The sequence below is a fragment of the Macaca thibetana genome, chromosome 7 (assembly GCF_024542745.1).
Source record: "Macaca thibetana thibetana isolate TM-01 chromosome 7, ASM2454274v1, whole genome shotgun sequence".
In the NCBI taxonomy this organism is placed as follows: domain Eukaryota; kingdom Metazoa; phylum Chordata; class Mammalia; order Primates; family Cercopithecidae; genus Macaca; species Macaca thibetana.
This window is the reverse complement of record NC_065584.1, coordinates 160,999,088-161,021,394: the sequence shown is the minus strand read 5'-3', so window position 1 is coordinate 161,021,394 and position 22,307 is coordinate 160,999,088. Positions and strand designations below refer to the sequence as shown.

Below are 22,307 nucleotides of genomic sequence, written 5' to 3'. Positions count from 1 at the left end.
GGACTCAAAGGTGAGACAGAGCCTGTAGGGAGCAAGGCCTTGACTAGATGACCTGGATAGAGCCAGTGGTGAGGCTGGAGGCCATCGGGGAGCCAGCAGCAGGTGTGCACTGAGACACTCAGGGTGTAAAAGTCTGCTCCTGGCCGGGCGCGGTGGCTCACGCCTGTAATCCCAGCACTTTGGGAGGCCGAGGTGGGCAGATCATGAGGTCAGGAGATCAAGACCATCCTGGCTAACACGGTGAAACCCCGTCTCTACTAAAAATACAAAAAATTAGCTGGGCGTGGTGGTGGGCACCTGTAGTCCCAGCTACTTGGGAGGCTGAGGCAGGAGAATGGCGTGAACCTGGGAGGCAGAGCTTGCAGTGAGCTGAGAGCACACCACAGCACTCCAGCCTGGGTGACAGAGCGAGACTCCGTCTCAAAAAAAAAAAAAAAAAAAAAAAAGTCTGCTCCTTCCAGAACGACAGGCCCTGCTCTAAGGGCTTTCGCGGAGGCTGGCCCTCTAGGCTCACAGTAAACAGCTGCATGGGAATGAACACATGGCCCCCAAATGGGAGTTGGGAAGTTCAGCGTGTGCATGCAACACCTGGGCAGTGTGCGTGACGGTGAGTGAGCAGGGACAGCTGGCCCCTCTCCCTGCTGACAATTTCACCTTCCACTCTGATGCCAGCAGGGCGTACCCTCATCACACAGTGTCTCCTCTCAGTTGACAGCCCAGTTTCTGGAGCAGCCCCACTGACCACATCCCCCTCGGGCCACTCACCATCAATGACCCTCTTCACCCTCCAGATCCGGAGCATGATGATGAGGCTGATGGCATCCCAGGGGCTCCTGGGTCCATTGGCCACAGTGGACGCCACCATTGGAGCCAAAGATAGGATGATCACAGCCCCGTCAAACACCTGTGAGAGGAGGTGCATTTCAGTGCCCTGGGCCCTGCCGAGTGATTGGGACCAGGGGTCAGTCAGGCAAAGCAGCTGGTGCTGCTCAACTTCTCCAGCAGCCCGGGGCCCCACCAGAAGGCCACCCCATCCCTGGTGGCCCCTCCTGACCCTCCTGAGTCTTTAGGGGCCTCCTCCTCCTAGATGTTCTCCTGAGTGCACTCTGTCCTCCAAGCGACCTCAGCCCATCTCCAGCCCTTAGTTCAGATGGCCTTGGGCTGTCTTGCCCCTTCTCAAGATAAGGCCTGCATTCTGTATCCCAGACCCTGGGCAGAGGCCAAGCTGGATCCCTCCCTGGCAGAGCAGGGGCTGAAGGCAGGCTCAGGGTGTCTCCTTCCGCGGGGGGAACAGGAGCCTGGAGCCCACATCTCAGCTCTGTCCAGTGCAGAGTCTCTAACCCTCCACGGAGGCAGGGCTAGGCAAGAAGGGGGCCCAGACTGCACAATGAAGCCTTGGGCCCCGCCCTTCCATCTGCCTGCTCCAGCCTGGCCGTGTTCTGAGCCATCCATCAGCCAGGCCCACTGTGTCAGATCCCAGCACTGAGCCAAAGAGGTTGAAACCTAGATGGAGAGGTGAGGAAGGAATGGGCAGCAGATCCTGACCATCTTGCCTTGCCTGTGTGCACAACACTGCCAGTGACAGCCGGGCCTCCCTGACCTCGTCCCACCCACCACGCCCCACCCTCGCGGCAGGAAGCAGAAAGGAAACCCAGCCTGAGAAGCACGTTGACAGTTTCCCACTCAGCTTTCCATTTAGGGTGAATGTATTTGTTTTAAAACACATTTCAAAAGCTTTTCAAATTGATTCAAATTGTAAAATTTTGCAGAACTTCAAGGAATTCTGCATTCCTTTTAACATTCTAAAGAAATGTTTTAGAACATTCTTTTGCTGAAAACAGTCTCAGTTCCCCCTCCCTGCCCCACCCAACATGTGCGGCCACAGAGGTCAAGTGGGAGAAGGAGTCAGCCTTTTTGATGGTGTCCACCCTGGGATGGATGGGACATGATGTTTTCCAGCTTCCAGGATGGCTGAGTGAGGGCTTTGGGGGTGGACATTGGTCTTTACCTCTATTTTGTTTTCGATGTAATCCCAGATCCCAAGCACCACAATCCGTAGAACAGTCTGAGGAAAGGAAGTGAGAAACTGATTATTCTCCAGGTCCTCGTCCAGCTGAGAAGATTCCAGAGCTCAGCATTCAGAGTTCTGCTTCCTCATTCAGTAAAAGGAAAAGGTCTCCGCCATCTCCTAAGCATTTCTCAGCCCCTGTGCCCTCTCCACTCCCACTGCCAGTGCCCTACCTCCAGCCTTCGTGGTGGGCACACCTCCTGCTGGCTCCTCTGCCTGCAGGCTCAGACCCCCCCTTTCTGTGCCATCCCCTGGGCACTCCTGATGCCATCTTCAGTGCTCCCTGTACATACAGAATACACTCCAAATCCCTCGGAAGGATACTTAGGACCCTGCCTGCCTCACCTGTGTCATCTTTTGCCACTCCCATCATGCTGCAAACCACTTACGAATCTTCAAACATACAAGCTCTCTCTCTCATGGCTTTGTCTTTGCATGTGGCAAAAACTGCAGTTGACGCCCTTCTCCACTCCTTGACCCCAAATCTCTTCCCTCCTTCCTGTACAATAACTGAAGCTCCAGCATGGCCACCCAACTAAAGACTACATTTCCCAGCCTTCCTTGCAGCTGGGAGTGGCCATGTGACTACATTCTGGCCAATGGCTAGCAACCAGAAGCACCAAGTACAACTTTTAGGTTGTGCCCTTAAATGAATTAGGCTCCTCCTCCTTCTATCTTCCCAAGGCCTAGAATTGGGTGCATAAGTGTGATGGTGTGCCGTCTTCAACCAAGGAGGGCCAGGCTGCAAGACAGAAGCCTGCTGGGTCCCCAACAGCCCCAAGCCTTACCTATCCACTTAATGTATTTTTCCATGAGAAAGAGATGGACCTTGCCTTGTTTAAGCCTCTGTGTTTTGGTTTTCTTGTTACAGCAGCTTGGCCTGTGCCTGAGCCAGCAGGGCTTTCCCCTTCCTGTCCTTCTGGCTTAAACGTCACCTCCGTGAAGCTCTTGCAGACTCCCCGGCTCAGCTGGTGCCTCCTTCCTGAGTGTTCCTATGGTCCCTGGGAGTCACCCTCCCACAGCACTTCCTTGTACCTTGTGCTGATTCCCTCCCCATCCCCCAGTGGAAGCTCAAGGAACCTGGTCTGTGTTCTCTCTTTTATCCCTAACACCTGGCATACAGCAGCCACCAGGCAATTATGCACTGTGGACAGATGAACAACGCGTGCATGAATGAATAATTCCTGAATGGTACTGCCTTCAGGAGCGGTTTCCTCACCAAGAGGACATCTTTCTCCAAAGAAGCCTCTTAAATGCTGGTCCCGTAAGATGCCGGTACATTTGTCTGCAGGCTCTTCCTTGAGCCAAGATGACTTTAATTCACAGTGATTCACACCAGATGGTGCCCCTCTCCCTCATGCCTGTAGTATAAGCCTAGCTTTTTGAACTCTGCAAAGCTGCCCGGAGGATCATCACCCACAGCTGTTATGCCACAGAAAGGCTTGGCTGGTAAAATCCAGCTCTTTCTCGTGAAGGACAATCTTGATTTCTGTGAAGGGATGGGAAGGTGAATGCTCATCGGGGACAGTCATGTCTCCTTCTCTGAGTACCGAGAGGAGCACATGGCAGCCCGAAGTCTGCTCCTCTATAACTTCCCGGCGTCTGGGTGGGTGGCCCCATGCTTAACTGCAAGACACCTTGCAGGGGTGGGAAGAGAGCTGGGTTGGGGGGGGCCACAATGTCTTGAGATCATAGCTCAATAATGGGCTGGTTGTGTGGCCTTGGGCCAGTCAAATCCTCTCCCTGGGCCTCAGTTTCTCCTTCTGCCAGAGAGGTGGGTTACATGTTGTAATTCTTCCAATTATTTATGAGAATAATATCTGCCATCTACTATATGTCTGAGTGCCAGACCCTGGGTCAGCCCTCCTAACATGTGATTCTCATTTTACAGAAAGGGCCAGAGAAGTTAAGGAAGCTGCCCATAGCCACACAGCAATCAGGAATGAAGGCAACATTTGGACCCAGAAGTTTCTGGCTCTGCAGAGTGTACTCAGCTGTGTAAGAACACCACGTAACAAGCAGGCATGATGGCTCACACCTGCAATCTCAGCACTTTGGGAGGGCGAGGCCGGCGGATCACTTGAGGTCAGGAGTTCAAGACCAACCTGGCCAAATGGTGAAACCTCGTCTCTACTAAAACTACAATCATTAGCCGGGCGTGTTGGTACACACCTGTAATCCCAGCTACTCAGGAGGCTGAGGCAGGAGAATTGCTTGAACCTGGGAGGCGGAGGCTACCGTGAGCTGAGATCATGCCACTGTACTCCAGCCTGGGTGACAGAGAGACTCTGTCTCAAAAAACACACACACACACACTACATAATGATATGGTTTCTTTTGTTGCTGCCCAACTCCTCTAATTGTGCTGAGATTGAAACTTAGTGTTTGTCTCCTCTGAAATGCTACAATAGCCATATCCATCCTGAACTCTCAATTCTGGAGTGTCCAAAACAAAAGTCCAGGCTGGGAAGATGGGAACGGGGCCTGGTGCAAATATAATTTCTGCTATGGCAACTGCTCCTCCTCTTTCTCCCCCTTCTCCTTTTAAAATGGTGGTAAAATACACATAACACAAAACCATCTTAACCATTTTTGAAGTGTCCAGGTGGTGTTAAGTACATTCACATTGCTGTGCAGCCATCACCACCATACACCTTTAGAGCTTTCTCGTCTTCCCAGACTGAAGCTCTGTACCTGCTGAACAGTAACTCCCTATTCTACCTCTCCCCATTCTACTTTCTGTCCCTATTAATCTGACTCCTTTAGGATCCTCAAATAAGAGGAATCATCATGCTTCTTTAGAAACAACACTCTTCTTAGCCGAAAAAGCAGAGGCCCAGGAGTGAGGGGTGGAGGGAGCTGGCCAGGCATGGGACTCAGCCAGCAGTGGTTGAGCAGGAGGAGGAGGCAGCAGACAGTGCACCCAGAGCCTCTGTGCCCCACAAAGGAAAGAGACTGGACGGTTTCATGAACCAGAGCAGTGCCAGGGAAACAGGTGAAACAGCTAGAATCCCAGCCGCTGCCTTCCCTCTGTGCTGGCCCGTCCACAGGGGACCCATCCTCGGAGGCCTGGCTCAAGCCCCACTCTTCTGGAAGCCTTTCCTTCCTAGCTCAGCCCATGGAAACACAACAGCAAGAGGCCGCTGTGGAGAGGGCTCAGAAAACACCTCCCAGCCAGGCCTCCTGCTAGTGATGGGCAAGCAGTGGCTCCAGGTTAGGGTCAAGGCCAGAGTGACCCTGGTTCTGAAACACGCCACCTGCTGGCTTTTCCCCCCCGCAGCATCCTTCCCCTCCCGACACCTTTGCCGAGACCCATTGCCCACGGAGGCAGGGACACAGCCTCACTGCCCTGCCCCACACAGACCAAGCAGAGTCTTACACCTCAGAAAACACGGGCTGGACTAACCCACTGACTGCCTGTGCTTCTCAATGTGCAGCCAAGGACACCCCGCTTCAGCAGCATTGGGGGTTTATGTAAAACGCAGATTCCTGGACTCTTGTAGAGAGCCAGGATATCAGAAACTCTGGGCACAAGCCCCGGAATACGCTTTTTAAACAAACTCCCCTGGAGCACCCGATGGAACCACAGGGACCTGTAAGGCGACCCTGCTCCAGGTTACAACAGGAGACCACAGGTCCACAAGCAATAATGAGAAAGGGCGTTAGATGCGGAGTCAAGAGTCTGGTCCTCTTTCTGGCTCTGACTGTTCCTTACTAACCACCTGACACTGGCCGGATCTCTGGACAGATCTGGGCTGAAAGCAGATCCACGCCTGTGTGCAGCCACCTCCAGAGCTGCTCCAGAGCTCAGCGAGGCACACAGCTCACTAAAAAAGCAGAGTGATGATGAGGGATTGCCCCACCCCCAGCCCCAGCCCCAGGGCCGTGGCCTTGCAATACAGGCCCCTAAAAGTTGCAAAGGGCTTTTGAAGGAGCATCTGACGGAGCCGGAATCCTCAGCTTCAGTCACCTCCTTTCCCACCTGGGGCTAAGGGTTTTCAGCCTCCTTCATCCCAGTTTTGCCTTCAGGAGGCTGCTCTGATAAGCAGTGTAGGCTAGAGCCTTGGCAAACACTCAAGGACGGTGCCATTTATTGAGTATTTATTAGGAGCACAGTTTTTATGCCATTTGAGAGACGCAGAAACTGAGGTGTGAAGAGTGGCTGGTGAACCTTCTGGTCCCTGGACCCCTCTTGCCTTCCGCCTCAGGCGCCCTCATCTTCTGTTCCTGGTCAAGCCCTGCTCTCAAGAAGGGACTCCCCTCATCTCTTCCAAGGGAAGGAAACGCTGTCTTCTCTGAAGGAAGGGGTCCAGGCTTCAGGCCGCAGGACAGGAGAGGGGGAAGTCCCAAGCCTTGCACCTGGTCCAGGCCCTGCCTCAGCCAAATGGAAGAAAGGGCTCCTGCCCCTTCCTGCGGCCTGAGGCCGAGGCCCTCCCCTCAGCAGAATCAGCGTATTTCCCTGGAGAGGAGCCTGATGAGGTTGCTAGAGTTTGGAAACCTTGGGAGATGCAGGCGGAAGTAGCTGTTAGTCTATAAGCTGGTTTTGTGCAAATTTTTAAAAGGCAGAGGAAGATCCCTAGCTCACCTCTTAGTGAGCAGAGTGGGGGCTGGACACCCCTGTGCCCTGCAGAGCCATCCCCACATGGGGCCCACCAGCCAGGGAGAAGGGAGCAGCCATGTCTAGCCCCGAGCCTGCGGCCTCCCAACACTGCCAGCTACACCCCCAGGTTGGGGGCGTAGGGTGGTGTGTGGCTCAGGGGAGCAGGCTGGTCTAAGGAACAGCCACCATGGGTACCAGGTGCTGGAGGCTGACCCCTGGCACTTCCTTAAGAAGCAGATCTGCTCTTGGACAAATTTTCCCTGGGGTTAAACTACAATGGCAAGACGAAGACGTGGATTCCAGGATCCAACTACAAGGCCAAAATAAGAAATGTGAAGATCTGTGTGGTAGTTGACACTGTCACTAGTCTCACACTGGTAAGGAGAAGAAAAACAGTGGCTGTTGCCTGTAATCCCAGCACTTTGGGAGGCCAAGTGGGGAGGATCACTTGAGCTCAGGAGTTTGAGACCAGCCTGGGCAACATGGCGAAACCCCGTCCCTACAAAAAAAAAAAATATAAAAATTAGCCAGGTGTGGTGGTGCACGACTGTAATCCCAGCTACTTGGAAGACTGAGGTGAGGGGATCGCTTGAGCCAAAGAGGTTGCGGCTGCAGTGAGCTGAGATTGGACCACTGCACCCCAGCCTGGGTGATAGAGTGAGACCCTGTCTCGAAAAGAAAAAAAGAAAAGTGTGCTGTGCTACATCATGGATGAACTGAGAAAACATGCTAAGACTCCAGTCACAAAAGACCACATAGTGTAAGATTATGTTTACATGAACTATCTGGAAGAGTTAAGTTCACAGAGACAAAAGCAGATTACTAGCTGGCAGGGGTGGCGGTACAGGGGGCAGGGGGAGTGACTGCTACTGGGTATGGGGTCTCCTTTTGGGGGTGATAAAAGTGCTTTGGAATCAGGCAGAGGTGACGGCTGCACATCACTGTGTGGGTACTAAATGCCACCGAATTGTCCACTGTAAAATGGTTATGTGAAGAGAATTTCACCTCAACAGAAGGAGGAGGATGAGAGGGAGAGGAGAGTCAGTAGCTGCTGCCACCACTGCCTGAGGCTCCTGTCTAGAAGGCCAGCTGTGGCTCCACTTTCTCTTCTCCCAGGGAAAGAGCTGGGGCTGCCTGGGCCTTTCCAGACCCCAGGGATGGGGCCAACACCCCACAGCCCACACTGGGTCCTGCTGCAGGGTGGCCTGGCCTTGGCCAGGAGGCCCCAAGGACTCCTGCAGTCTCAGGGGAGGAGCAGCAGTCTTCCCAGTTCCAAGTGGCCAGCTGGGCCTGGCCTCAGCCAAGGGCAGGGCTGTGCTTTGGAAGAACTTTTGCACAATTCTCCATCTGGATTGCAAGGCTCTGTATATTCTTGGTGCTGAAGGGCCACGTGAAGTGCAGTGACCCTGCGTGACCTGGAAGACTGGGGCCCAGGGAGTCTCACAGGCATCCACTCTCACCTTGGACCCCTGCAGGGACCCCTGCACAGCCTGCCTGATGAGGGGCACTCTCACCGCTTTGACAGCATCTATCTCACTGTCAAACAGCTTGGCCCATTTGAACAGACGTCCTCAAATGGAGCCCAAACCAGCCTCACCTTCCCCTTCTCTGGGCCTAGCTCTGTGACCTGGGGCCAGCACAGAGCACAGTAGCCCGTCTTCCCAGAGCGGCCTGCAGAGCTCTGGGGTGGGCAGAGGCCCACTCATCCACCCAGAGGCCTGCGCCTGGGCCCACCTGCCATTCCTGCAGGCCCTGGGCAGGTTTCCACACCTCTCCAGGCCTCAGTTTCACAACTCATAAAATGTCCTACCCACCTTCCAGGACTGCCCTAAGGCTCAGCTGCGAGGGGGGGTGGAGAACTGCTCAGGACAGCAGGAGCCCCGGCGGGGTGACCTTCTTGGAATTTCCTGTGGAGTAATGTCCACTCCCTAAGGCCAAGGAGGCTTAGAGTGCCACCCCACCCTCGGCCCACAGCCACATCCCTGGGTATTAACCAGGAAAGAACTGGCAGACCTGAAGGGGTGGCACTCATTTCTCCCAGCTGAGGAGGGGGTGCCAGTCATCCTGGGTCTATGGTCTGAGTGATCGCTCGGTCAGACTTTCTTTCTCAGGTTCTTCCCAGAGACCCCTGGTCCCTTCCCACCCTGCCAGCTTCAGGGTCTCCGAAGGATGCAGTCAGGGGCAAGAGACCAGCTTAGGAGCCCAGAGCCCTGGGTCCAGTTTTGGTCTTAACTGGCTGCGTAACCCTAGGCTGCTCTCCTTGTCTGTGCAGTATTTTGAAAGGACACCACTGGTATGGTGAGCAAACACGCAGGCTGACCCACCATCCTGGCCCTTCCTACTAGGCGTCCCAGTCACTGTGAGGGGCACAGACATGCTCGCATGTTTCCAAACTGTCTGGGGGCAGGGGACCTCCATGAGACCCTTCCAGTAACAAGGTTCTGACATGGTTCTTGTGGGCACGCAGCAAGACCACGGAAATTTGCGCTTGCTAGTGTGGTGTGAGCTGTGTGTATATTCCTGCAGGTTCTGTACCTCATTCATTCGTCACTCGATCCCCATGCACCGGCCCTCCATTCATGGTGGGCAGAGGGCACTGGCAGGGCCGGACCCTGCTACCTGTCGCCTGGCTCCACTCCCTCACCATCTTTGACAAGGTCAAGGTAACAGAGCCAGCCCTTCCTCCTCAGCCTCCTACAGACCCTGCTCTCCCCGCTCAGCTGTGGGAGGACCCAGCCCCTTCCCTGGTTTGGGGGTGCCTGTGGGGGACTCTGAGGCTGCGATTCCTGTGCACAGGGGTTTGTCTGTTTCAGGTGGCTCGTCTCCGGCAGTGACGGGAAGGGAATGCCAAATTAATGCTGGGCAATAAATTCTGCAAAAGCCAATAAAACCAAAGCAGAGGGATAGAGGGGAAGAACCGCAGCAACTGATTAAACATTTTTGTTGGCAGTCACAGACACATGGCACATTTTCCAAGGTTTGCATCAAGGAGACATCTGGCCATGGCCCATGTGTTTGCGGGAGGGAATCCTGGCCAGGCAGAGACAAGGGGCCAGGGAGGGCAGGACCCACGTGGGGGCTGTAAGTGGGGGAGCAGGCCCTCTGCTCTGGGGGCAGGCAGAGGTACCTCCAGGACAATGGTCTCAGGGAGGCAGTTAGGACCCGTCCTGGGAGGGCAGTGCTGGGATCTGCCCCCTCCATCTGAGCCTCAGGCCCAGGCTCACTGGCCAGCTCCATGGGCTGCAGGAGGCAAGGCCCGGGAAAGGGAATGTTCCATGCTTGGAATGCCTGCTGCCCGGCCCACCACACCCCACACCCGGAGTCAGGATTCTAGACTCAAGACCCAAAGCCCAGCTCCCTCCTGATTTTTAGGGAGGGTGGTGGGGGGAGAGAGAGACAGAGAGTGCAGAGCCATTAGGTAGACCAGAGGGGACCCACAAGAGGATGCTGGGACTCCTGACTCCCAAGGTTCCCTACCTCAGTGCCTCTGCCCATGCCACCCTCTCTCACAGCATCCTTCCTCCCTTCAAGGCCCCCGGTCTTGGGGTCCCAGAGCCCCCGTGCCTCAGGTAGAGCAGCTCCCGTTAGTGTGAGCTGTGCGTGTGTTCCCAGAAGGCGCTGTGCCTCACTCGTTCCTGCCTTTCCCCAAGGGTTTGCTGAGCCATGCTGAAAGGCCCACGGGACTCTGCATGGGCTAATATGTACCCATAGCAAGGATGGGATGCTGGAGGGTGGAGTGACACAGTGGCCTGCTGACTTGGGCCAGTCCTAGGCTGTTAGGAAAAACCAGTTTTCTACATGAAACTCTCCTGTCCTTCAGTGAACCTCCAGTGCGCACAGGACAGGATAAAGCCCTGCCTGCAGCAAGCCCAAGCCAATTCCTCCCACACCCAGATGCAGGCCAGAGTCTCACTAGGACAGCCTGGGAACTGCTCAAAGGAAGTGTCACTCACCCCCATGCAAAAACAGAGGAATGTGCTCCCCAGGCACGTCAGCTTCTGCACCAAGCCCAGCGGCCCGCGGATCTCCAGATCTCCGTAAACTTTCCCCTCCCCTCACCACAGAGATTCGCACTTGGTCTCTACTAGCCGACTCCAGCAACGCTGACGGGGGTCCATGCTCCCTGAGCCCCCATCTCGGAAACACAGCCTCGCACTCACACTGAGAGGCATATCTCTCGGCCCCATCAGACCCGGGGCCCCTGCAGGACCAGGTCAGGTCCACTGCCTGGCCCTGTGACCCGGTTCCCCCACCCCCTGCGTGCTTCGGCCCCAAGGGTCCGGCCAACTGTGGGCCCAAGACCACAGCCACAGCGTCCCAAGAGCTTCCCTGTGTGGGCACTCGGCTTCAGCCTCACCTCCCACCTGCTCCTTACTGGCCGCATCCAACACTGGCTGCCCCTCAATGCCACACTCAGTCTCACCTTCACCAGCGTCATCGGCACCCCCTCACCAGGAGAACACCTGCTCATCCGCTGGGGTTCCTCCCAGGGTTTTGCTTGCGCCAAACCCCCCTGGCTGGGTCGGGCTCCCTGTACCATCTCCCCCAACAGAGCTCAGCTATCTGTATTGTATCTCCCTCCCAGCAGCCTCAAAGGCTAGCGGGGGACCTGATGCTAGAAACCATTTCAAGAAGTAGACGTTGGTTTTCCCAGGACAGGAGTCACCCAACAAAGGAGGTGACAAGGCCACAGTCTCTACATACCTCTGAGAAGAACACGGACAGAATGACCAGGCTGATCCAGTGAATCACGCCAGCAAACTGGAACGCGCTGGAAACTGCAATGGACAGGATAAGGACCAAATTTGAGGAGCAAGGAATTAGGTGCGTTGCTATGGGGGCTTCGCAGCATCCATCCAGACCTCTGGGACCCCAGGGCCCGCCTGCGTGAACATTTAGATCTGGTGGAAATTGGGTCAGAGAGCAAGGGCAGCTTTAGCTGGCGTCTGCAGTGAAGGCGGTAGGAGATTTGTGAGACAACGATGCTGTTCTTCTTGCCTCCAACCCAAGGGGCTGCTTCCTTCTCCCCCACGGGCCGCCTCTCTGAGCTCCTGCTTGGTCTTTGGTGGGCTTTCGGCTGTAGCCAGACTGTAGGAAAGAAACCCTCCAGAAGGGGCTCAGGAAGACATTCACGGCTTTTGGGCTGTTAGGCAGCTTCAGTCGAGGCTGGATGGGCTTTTAGACATCCAGCCCACAGTTCACCCCCAAAGTGCTGTGCACAGTCAGGGGACTCTAAATGAGCTTACTGTGACTTTTCGTTCTGGAAACCGAGTGGCAGAGACGGTGGTGTCGGCCAGGGTGTTTTGGAGAAAAGGCTGCAGTGAGGACTGGCAGGGGAGCCAGGTTTGGGGCAGAGGTGTCTGCCTCCCTCCCTAGATTAGCAGAGCCAGTGGGATGGGGTCTGCTAAACTTCTACGTTGCCCTGCTTGCCCCCAGGTTCTGGAGTGGGAGTGAGAGGAGCCATTGGCCCCTGAGGGTTCCCGCCCCACCTTTCACCAGCCACTCCTTAGAGTTAAGGCATTTTCTTTGGAAAGCCCTTTTAAAATACGTGAAGCCACGGCCAGCCTTCGAACCCTGGCATGGCATGGTTTTTAGCCAGCAAGGCCAAAAGCAGGATGCTGGGGCCTAGGACAAGGGTCAGGTGAGCTCTGATGGAGACTGGGTGGGAGGGATTGCCCCAGAGGGTAGAGGGCTCCCCAGAGGCCTAAAAGAAATACTAGTGGGATACTGGGGAAGAGCTGAGATGGGGCAAGGGGCAGGAATGCTGCTGAGAACATGCCTGCTCTGTTTCCTTTGTGAGCTGCCGCCAGGCCTGCTTGGCACATTGCTCAGAAACCCCCCAGGGCCAAGGGAAAGTGCCCAGTGCCTTCAGCGGGGAGGGCCAGACTGAAACAGAGGAACCCACAACCTCTCCCGAAGCTTTGGGATCTGCAGACCCTGGGGGTGGGTAGAAGTCAGGTCACAAAGCATAGCCAGGGGAAGACAGCTGCAAAACCAGGTTCCAGGTGGGAGACTCTGAGGCCCCCTGGCTTTGGGCCAAGGCGACCCTTAGAAGATGAGCCTGGAGTCAGGCCACATGAATACCAGTGGGAACGAAGAGGCTGAGGCCCATGTGACTCCAAGAAGACCTCCAGATGATTCTGAAAACATAAAATCTCTCCCCATTATTTCTCAAATGAATTCCTGTGCCTTTTTTTACGGTTTGCTTTAGAAGAGCAATAAATCTCTGATTGTGCGTTTTATGGAATTTAAGATGCCTTTTATGAGCTGCTATTGGATCTCCCACCAAAATCAATCTCCTGGATACTTAATTTTAAGCAAAATTCCAGTGTCGGCTGGGTTCTCAGTTCTCCTCAATACCTTGTCATAGCCCGAGCAGCCGAGGGCCCCAAGGACAATCCGCCACGGGCAAAGAAAGGCTCCGTTATGGGCAGGTCTCATAAAAAGCAGACAGTACGGGTGAGTGGGAGGGAAAGTATACAACATGGTTTAATTGAAGACAGGTTGAGTGTAAAACCAGTACCGGTCACTTTATGCTGGAAGATCCTTTAATTGGAACCAAGGGGCCACCAGCTGCATAAAACCCAACTAGGCTTATCAGACAAAAGCAATTCTGTGCTCACCATTCATCCTCTCTCAGAGAGCAGAGAAGGCTCATGTGACTTGGAGGGAGCTTGGACAGACCCTGAGTTCACAGGATCCCATAAAGGAGTTGAGGGCATTTGAGAAAGGAAGCCCAAGACATCTGAATGGGTTTGGGGGTGACTGGATCTACAGTCCTGGATTTAGCCAGTGGAAGGAAAAGAAGTCTCTTTGGAGCTGATAATTGTACCTTTTATTATTATCATTTATTTATGTATTTATTTAATTTGTTTATTTGAGATGGGGTCTCACTCTGTCACCCAGGCTGGAGTGCAGTGGCGTGATCATGGCTCACTGCAGCCTCGACCTCCCAGGCTCAAACGATCTTCCCACTTCTGCCTCCCGAGGAGCTTGGACTACAGGCGTGTGACACCATGCCAGGCTAATTTTTACATTTTTTGTAGAGACAGGGTCTCGCCATGTTCCCCAGGCTGGTCCCAAACTCCAGGGCTCAAGCGATCCTTCCACCTTGGCCTCCCCAAATGAGATTACAGGCATGTGCCACCACACCTGGCCTGTGCCTCGTTTTAAATTTGCATTTGAAGGATCTACCTTTTGAGTCAGGGCAATACAGGTAACCAGGAACTGCACCAGAAACCACTAAGTTATCCAAAGTCAAGAGGCAAGATACCTGCCCCTGCCCCTCTGGTGCGACAAACAGCACAGGGTAGGCCTGGTGGGGGTAAGCGGTGGATCCTCCACTCAGACAGCAATGTCACTATGGGACATCCAGGACAGAAGAGGTGGAAGACAAGGTTTAACGTGAAACTAGGACAAATACCAAGAGGAAGAGAACTGGCCAAGCAGTTAAATGACCTGGTGCCTTGAAGTCCCAGCTCCAATACCTCTTACTTAGGGCAAGTATCTCACTTCTCCAAATCTTAATTTGCCTCATCTATAATATGGGATCATATCCATCTCGCCCATCTCACAGGGTTACTGTAGTGTCAAATGTGCGGAAAATTCTTTAAAAACTATCACCATACATATAAATCACACTGCCAACTCACAGCTGGATAAAAATACCAGGAATCTTATCATTGTGGTCGCTGTCGTAAGTAGTTACTACAAGCTGAGATGCCTCCGTAAATGGGAACTCTCTTTAGACTACAGAAAATTCCAACCTGGAAAATCCCAAATGGGAGCAATTAAAAAAATGCATACAGGGGTCCCCAACGTTTTTCATCTCATCAGTTTCTGATCATGGAATGCTGGGGAGAGGACTGCAGAGGCCACATTGGGCAGAGAGGGGCAAACTGAGGCTGGGGGTGACAGAGAGAGAAGCTGCCAGATGTATTTCCTCCCCAGTGGCCATCCCCATGAGCCCTGGGGCCTGAGGCTGGGCAGCAGCATCGGCGGGGGCAGATCACGGCCTGCAGGTTGGGGACCCCTGATGAATGCAGATGCACATTGAATATTGACATCATATGTATTGGCATATGTATCTCTCTTGCTACTCACACTGGAGAAGCTTTATATCTATTAGAAGTTCCAGAGTCAGGAGAATCACCACCAATATTACACAGGCTACCAGGAAACTGTTGAGACTTGCACTGAGCAAAAATACCTGCCACACGGCTGCTCTCTTCCCACAGCACGGCTTCAGCCAGTTAGACCTGCGGGGACAAAAGTGGGGAGAAGAGAGGCTAAGAATGGGAGGGGACAAGAGGGTGGGCCCCAGTCAAAGCCCTGCTCTCAAACCCACCAGCGTCACTCCTCCTGGGCTCTCTCCCTGGCTCTAGGCTTCATGGCGAAACACAACCTTATTCAAGAGGCTGGGGAGCATCATAAAGGGTGAAAATGTCTCATTAAGAAATAGAGCTGGCCATTTTTTTTTCTTTTTTCTTTCTTTCTTTCTTTTTTTTTTTTTTGAGACAAAGTCTTACTCTGTTGCCCAGGCTGGAGTGCAGTGGTACAACCTCAGCTCACTGCAACCTCTGTCTCCCAGGTTCAAGCAATTCTCCTGCCTCATGCTCCCAAGTAGCTGGGGCTACAGGTGCATGTCACCACGCCCAGCTAATTTTTGTATTTTTGTAAAGATGGGGTTTCATCATGTTGGCCAGGCTGGTCTCGAACTCCTGACTTCAGGTGATCCACCCGCGTCGGCCTTCCAAAGTGCTGGGATTACAGGCATGAGCTACCGCTCACAGCCGGGCTTATATGCAAACCTGCAGCTCATGCATCTCTGTGCTTCAGTCTTCTCAAAGTTGAAAAGGGTATGAGACCAACATCTGGTGGGTTAGTGGACAGTCGGCCTAAGCGGCAAGTGCAGCGTGGAAACAATGTGTTATTACTGCACTTCTGTGCAGCTCAGAATGCGGTGACATGGGCTCTGGCATTTGGGAGCATCTCAATTTGCCTTTAATAAATGCTCGATGAATCACTGAATGGATTTTCCATTTTTCAGCTATAAAAAGGAAGATTTGAACTAGATCGCTGTTTTTCAAAGTAGGCTGCGTGGAACACTAGTTCCACAAAATGTTCATAGTTGTTATTTGATGCAAAAGTTTCCATGATTGGGTATGTTTTGGGAAATTTGGGTCCAATGAAGTTAAATGGCTATTTTTCTCTGTGGGGCGTTTTAGGGCCTTCAATATGCTCTTATGCATCATCATGGTCCCAAAGAGACTGCAGAATCAGGGCTTTCCAGACTTGCTGGACCGTGACACCCTTTATCACAGAGTGAGAATCTGGCGAGACTAGAGTTCCACGGACTTTCAGGGAAACCTTTGACTATATGATTCTGGGCATCACAGCAGAGGTGAGGCTGCTGCGGACAGACGCTTTCCTGAGCAGGTCTGGAGGTGGGAGGGGTCACGGAATCTGAGCTGGATGGGCTCCGCAGGGCACTGGACACCCTTCTCTCAGGAGCACAGGAAAGGCACCTCTGAGGGGTCTGGGGAATACAGGGATGGGGGAGCTGAGCTCAAACCGCACTGGTTTGGTAGTTTAGGCACAAACAGGACCTGCCTGCCTCCCTTGCTGAGGAAGAACTAGGCATCCTGAAGTGGCAGCCACAGCACCAGCCCGGGAGGCCACGCTTCTGGCTCTGCCTTCGGCCACCCTGGGGCCCCGCGTGAAGGCTCCTCACCACTGTGGCCTCCGCCTCCGCCTCCCCATGTGTAAACAGGGATAACGCTCCTGAACTCACAGGTCACTAAAGTTAAACGAGGAAACTGATCGGCCCTGTAAAGACAATGCAGCTGAAATGGATTTTGGTGATGATGCCGACGACGATGATAAAATATGTGATGGCCTGAACACGGGGTTGTGAAGGGGGCTCTGCCCTGAGGTGCCCCCTTCTCTCGGAAGGAATAACGTGAATGCTTCAAGGAGATTTCGTCCTCACACTCCATCCAGGGAAAGCCTGAAGGAGTCCCCTGCCATTGGAAGGACAGACAAAGTTCACAGCTCTTCAAGAAACCTGGTGGGGCACTGGGCTTATTCACGTCATTCTGAATATTTTCTAACACCTCTGGGAATGATAGGCCCCCCGTCCTCAACTCTGTGGGGAATGCAAAGACTGGTGTTCAGTCCCCAAACTCAGGGAGCTGCTTCCAGAAAGACAGGTAGGAGGACATCAACAGGCAAAGGAGGAAGAGGAAGAGGCCATTTTGGATGGGGCTGTGGGGGTGGACGTGAGCCCTGCAGGTCCAAGAGTATGGGGCAAGAGATGAGGAAACCAGCCAGGTCAAAAGAGAGGGTTTTTCATTAAGGGACAAGCAGAAAACAGGAGAATGGTCTGTGGGGGCCAGATGGTGAAGGCCATCGATGAACACCCTCGTCGCGCACTGCAAGTGGATTTCAAAGTCCATTGCAAACCACTTCTTTCTGCTTTCATGCTGGCACAAGGGGCCAATCTTCACGCAAGGGGCTGCAGAGGAAACCCCAGACTGAAACTGGGAGGAGCTCGGGCGGGTTGCCAGATCAAGCGCAGGATGTCCAGTTAAACATCCCAACTTCACATAAACAATGAGCAATTTTCTAGTGTACCCTAAACATTGCGTATGATAGACTCATACTAAAAAATGATCTGTTGCCTATCTGAAATCCCAATTTAACTGCGAATCCTGTATTCTTATTTGCTAAAGCTGGCAGCCCTAAACTCAAGAGCCGAGGGGTCCAGAGGGGGCCTGGTGAGGGCGACTGTGATTTGATCAGAGAAGCATGGGAACCCTGGGATGCAGGCAGAAAGCCAGGATAAGCTGGGGAAAAGCGCATGGGAAGGCCATCTGTCCAGAGGGGCAGGAGGGAAGGACCTGGCCAGGGAAGCCAGGTGCTCGGATGACAGCTTTGGCCCTGCTGGGCTGGAGGCTCACAGAAGCCTAAAGCTGCTGCCCACAGCAGTGCCAGCGGCACGGTGCTCCCGTCCATTAACAAGCCTTTGCATTTTAAGATATCCTTGGCTATCATCACTTGGCCACCCTCCTCACCTCCTGATTCTTCCTTCCGGCATCACCTACTCCCCCTGCTTCTTTTCCCAGGATGTGACATTCCTGTCTCCCCTTCCGCCAGCCCCATTTTCATCCTTCACACCTCTCGCACCAAGTTCACGCTCAGCCTCCAGCCACCTCAGCGCCTCCGGAAGCCGGTTCCCCTGCCCTCTGCCTGCTCACTCCTCCCTGACGGCTCTAGCATGGTCTTTTCTAGGGCCCAAGGACACCCGGTTCCAATTCCACATTCTCCCCAATGCCCATTCCTGTGTCTGTGGCCCCTAAAACTGATGCCATGTCATTGTCATTTGAAATCTGAGCCAAGCACCTTCAGGCAGTTATGAATAAAAAGGGCAGCTGCCAGGGCCATCTGCCTGGGCTGGCCAGCAGGAAGCCTCATCTTCACATTCCACAGAAGGCACCAGGCATTTGTTCACCTTCGTGCCTTGGACATCCCTAAGATACTGCTCCTTCTACCCCAGAGGAGGGTCCCGAAGGGAGTAGGGAATGAAACGAAGCATTGTATGCAGGAGCACTAGTTCCGTGTATATTCAGTTCCCTATTGACAGGAGACTCAGATCATGACCTGCTTCCAAGGGAGGAAAAGCCAATTTATATTGCTGTTTAAATGTCATTTTTTTCTTTTTCCTTTTTTTGGTTAGAGAAACTTACTAATCACAACAGGTGGTTAGCGAGAAGCTGCAGGAGATGGGCGTCTGGAGTTACCTGTGGTCTGAAGTCAGCCCATAGTTGGCCTGGCCCTGCCACCAGAGCACACTCCTCAGCCTCAGGGAAGAGTCAGGTAGAGGACCGGGCAGATGGCAGGATTCGAATGCCAGGCAGGAGATGACGGCCTTGAAGTCAAATGAACGCTGCCCCCACCATGAGCTAAGGTAGGCAGTGTGATCAAGAGAGGCGAAAATCCCTGCTCTTGGGCAGGTTACGCTCTAGTGGGAGAGACGGTCAGGCAATAAATACAACAGGTTATGGTGTGCTACAAGGCGACGGTACCATAAGGAAGACACACAGAGCTGGTGGAGGGATTAGGACGGGTAAAGGATGAGTTGACATTATGGTGGTCAGAGCAGGCCTCAGTGAGAAAGTGACATGGGAGAAAGCTAATGGGGGTGAGGGGAGAGCGATTTAGTGTACATGGTTGAAATGTACACTACATAGGGACTGTTTCTGGTAAAATTCTATTCAGCCCCGAAGTAACTCCAGCATGAGAAACACCAGGGTGATGGGAGCCAGGAGCTGGGCCCGGAGGAGGATAGGGCTTCCCCCTTCGGCAGTGGGTGTAACTCACCACCCACCACCATCTAAACAGATGCTGCTGGAGCAGCCACAGCCCTTGGCACAGCCAACACACAGCACCCAAGAACCCTGAGGCAGCCGCACAATCGCGCCTGTGCCACGCTGCTCTGGTCCTGTCCTTTTATTCTCATGCCAGCTCAGTTGTCCCCTGCCCACACTCTGCCCTCAGCGACCTGCCCCTCCACCATGTCAGTCTGGGAGTGAGTTCGTGCAGGCCTCCTTGTTGGGGGTGTCACTTGCATCCTGCTCTGTGCACCTCCTCCTCTCAGTGGCCTGAGGGCAAGGCACATGGGGGTGGACTTGACAGAGTGGAACGACAGAAGACCACTGTCAAGGAAATGATGGTATCCAGGGGATACAGTGTCTGGTGAGGCCTGGCTGCGTTGGAGCAGGGAGACAGGGACCATGGAGACTGGGGGTGGGATGTGCCTCCAGGTCAGTGGATCTCAACCCAAGCTGCACACTAGAGCATCCAAGAGAGCTCTTAGGAACTCCAATGCCCAGGCTGCACACCAGACCTCCTGAACCACAACCTGTGTGAGGACCCAGGCCTCCTCAGATGACTCCAGTGTGCAATCAAGGTGGATGGAAAACGGCTGTTCCGGGTCGTCGATACTCAGTGGCATCTACAGAGCAGCAGCAGCAGCATCACCTGGCACTTGTTAGGAATGCGGCGTCTCAGCCCTTCCCAGTGCTAGCTGAATTTCAGTCTGCATTTCAATGAGATCCCAGGTGCTTTGGGTGAGAACAAATGCTTCTGGTGGCCTAATAAGAGGTAACAGGTATCTCAGAAGGTAAAGGGGGCATGGCAAAGGGAGTTTGGGAGCAGAAGAGATGAGACAAAAGAAGGCAAGCCATGGTCGAGCAGCCCTGGGGCATCAAGGAAATGGTGCAGGCAGGCTGTGTGTGTGTGGGGTAGGGGAAGAGAGTCCAGACAGGTTCTGGGCTTCTTCGGGAAGAGCAGAAACAGAGGGCAGGGCTGCACTAGACTGCAAGACCACAGACCCCAGGGCTCCAGAACAGGGCCCTCGAGGGTGGGTGGGGGGCTGGGAGGCTGGGCTGAAGCTGCAGGCTTTTGGTTGACCAGTATTTGAAAATCTCAAGCTGCTAGTAAAATTTCATCTGAAATTCAGATGACTCGGACATTCCTAGAAGACTGTGTTTTAGCAGCAAAATAGAATGTGACCAGTTTCAAAAGATTCCTGAGTGGTTCAGTAATGACTCAAGGGGCTTAGTGGGCCAAAGGGGAAATCAGCGTTGACTGCTTAATTACAGAAGGTGCTTTCCTTCTGTCTTCAGCATCAGCCCGTGAAGGCCCCAGGGCTGCTTCTCAGGGTGGTGTTATCCCCAGAATTGCCACGAGAGGGCAGGCGTTTCCCAATTTCCTGTCTTGGTGCTGCTGTAGTGAGGGGACAGCTCCAGGGGCCCGGCTTGGGCTGCCAGAGTCTGCAAATACCAACAAGCAGATGGTATGTCCTGGCAGATGGGCAAGTATTCTACCATAGTCACTCTTGAGGCCTCAGAGAAATCCTGGGGTGGGAGGGGAGGCTGAGTACCTTTGTTGCTTCTGCTTCATAGTCTTAGGTGTTTGCATAAAAATTTCAAAAAATCTAGAACATGAAAGTGAAATGACAAACTTCCAGCGGAGGCTTCATATGCGATAAAGCCACAGGGGTGACCTGGAAGGAGCTGGCTCAAGCCACTGCTCCGTCAGGCAGCGTTCCCAAGCCTGGCACTGAAGCAGCCCCAATCTGGAAGGGGAAGTAGAGCCGTGTGGCGCTAGGATGGGGAGGGCTGAGCTTGCTCCTGTGGGGACTGGCCTCTCCCACACCACAATCCACTATGCAATTGGTCTGCAGTGGCTGCCAGGCTGGCTGTGGCGGGGAGGGGAGTGACTGCACTGAGTCTCCTGAGGTGCAAGCTGGGGAGTGGCCAGAGCAGGGGGACCGTGGATACCCTCAAGGTGTCCTAAAAGGAGCTCACAGGCAGTGGAGAGTCACAGCATCAGCCCATCTCCCTGAAGGTAGCCAAACTAGCTAATCCTGTCGGCCCTACTTTGAGATTTTCATCCTTCAAGTTCTCAAGGAAGGGGCTGAGGGAGGTGATCAAAATGAGACTGGAAGCTGCCTGGCAGGAGGAGCCGGATTGAAGCCTGGGGCCCTGGGCTTCCCCAGCTGCTGTCACTCTGCCTTCAGGAAGGCACTGCTAGACCAAGGGCTCAGAAGCTTTCTGGACTGCAGAGCTCTCCAGCAGTGGATACAAGCTATGCCCCTACACCCCCAAAATGCATAAAACCACAGCACTGTGCATAAGATTCCAGGAAGTACATGAACTCCTTGAATCTCACCAATGGATCATCTAAGGATACCCAGGCTCCAGGTTAAAGCCCCAGGATTAGGTGATTTGAGGCCCCGCCTAGCTCCACTCGCGCCGGTTCTAGCATGCTGAACACCTGTGCCCTGGGTGTCACAGCTGACTTTGCCAATGGTTTTGATGGTCAGCAAAACTCCTGGGTCCCACTTTACTATATTTATTCCAGATGATTAAAATATTGGAGAAAGCCATGAGGCGGAAATGTAACTTCTGTCATTGACATGGACTTATTGATTAAACAAACAGTTAAGATACATATTGTGCACCAGGAGCTGTTGTGAGCACTTTACAAATGTTAACTCATCTAGTTGCTATAAAAGGCAAGTCCTTTTTCTCTGTTTTCATGGAGGGGAAAGCCAGACTTTTCCATCTGTTTGGCTGTTGCTGGCAACTACTGTCTCCAAATCACAGTCACACCATTGACTGAACTCTGACTGGAATCGTTGAGCCTTAGTTTCCTAATCCCCTAAATGGAGATAATCTGCTTTGACAGGGTTGTTGTGAAATTTAAAAATATTGAAAACATATGTCAAGCCCATAACACAGTGTTTATCATACGATTTACTATGGTGATTTTAGATACACAGTCATTAGAAGGGGCATGAATAAACACAGTAAGTTTCCACATTCATTCCATTCCAGGCATGGTTCTCATATGCCCACCAAATGCCAGGCACTGTATTGGGTACTGGGCCCATGAGGGTGATCAGAGCCTTCATCCTTACGGAGCCTACAGCCTTATACATGAACTCTGATGATCCAATGCATTCCTAGTTCTAGGACACTCAAAAGGCAAAACAAGGGGAGGAAAAAGGCAGGAAAGAAATGGGCTCACTGTGTATGATGCCTCTAAAGAGACGCATCATCTCAATCTGTG

At 53.4% G+C, this 22,307-nt stretch overlaps 1 protein-coding gene across 4 annotated transcripts in view; it reads right to left on the bottom strand.

Moving 5' to 3' along the window:
- The window catches only part of TMEM266 (transmembrane protein 266), a 150,046-nt gene that overhangs the window by 33,378 nt on the left and 94,361 nt on the right, over positions 1 to 22,307 (bottom strand). For all 4 annotated transcript variants that reach the window (XM_050799851.1, XM_050799855.1, XM_050799853.1 and 1 more), the window contains 4 exons: positions 14,772 to 14,926; positions 11,373 to 11,446; positions 2,009 to 2,065; positions 766 to 904 (listed from right to left, as the gene is read on the bottom strand). In XM_050799851.1, coding sequence (XP_050655808.1) covers positions 766 to 904; positions 2,009 to 2,065; positions 11,373 to 11,446; positions 14,772 to 14,926 — 425 coding nt within the window. The remainder of the gene's footprint in view (positions 1 to 765; positions 905 to 2,008; positions 2,066 to 11,372; positions 11,447 to 14,771; positions 14,927 to 22,307) is intronic.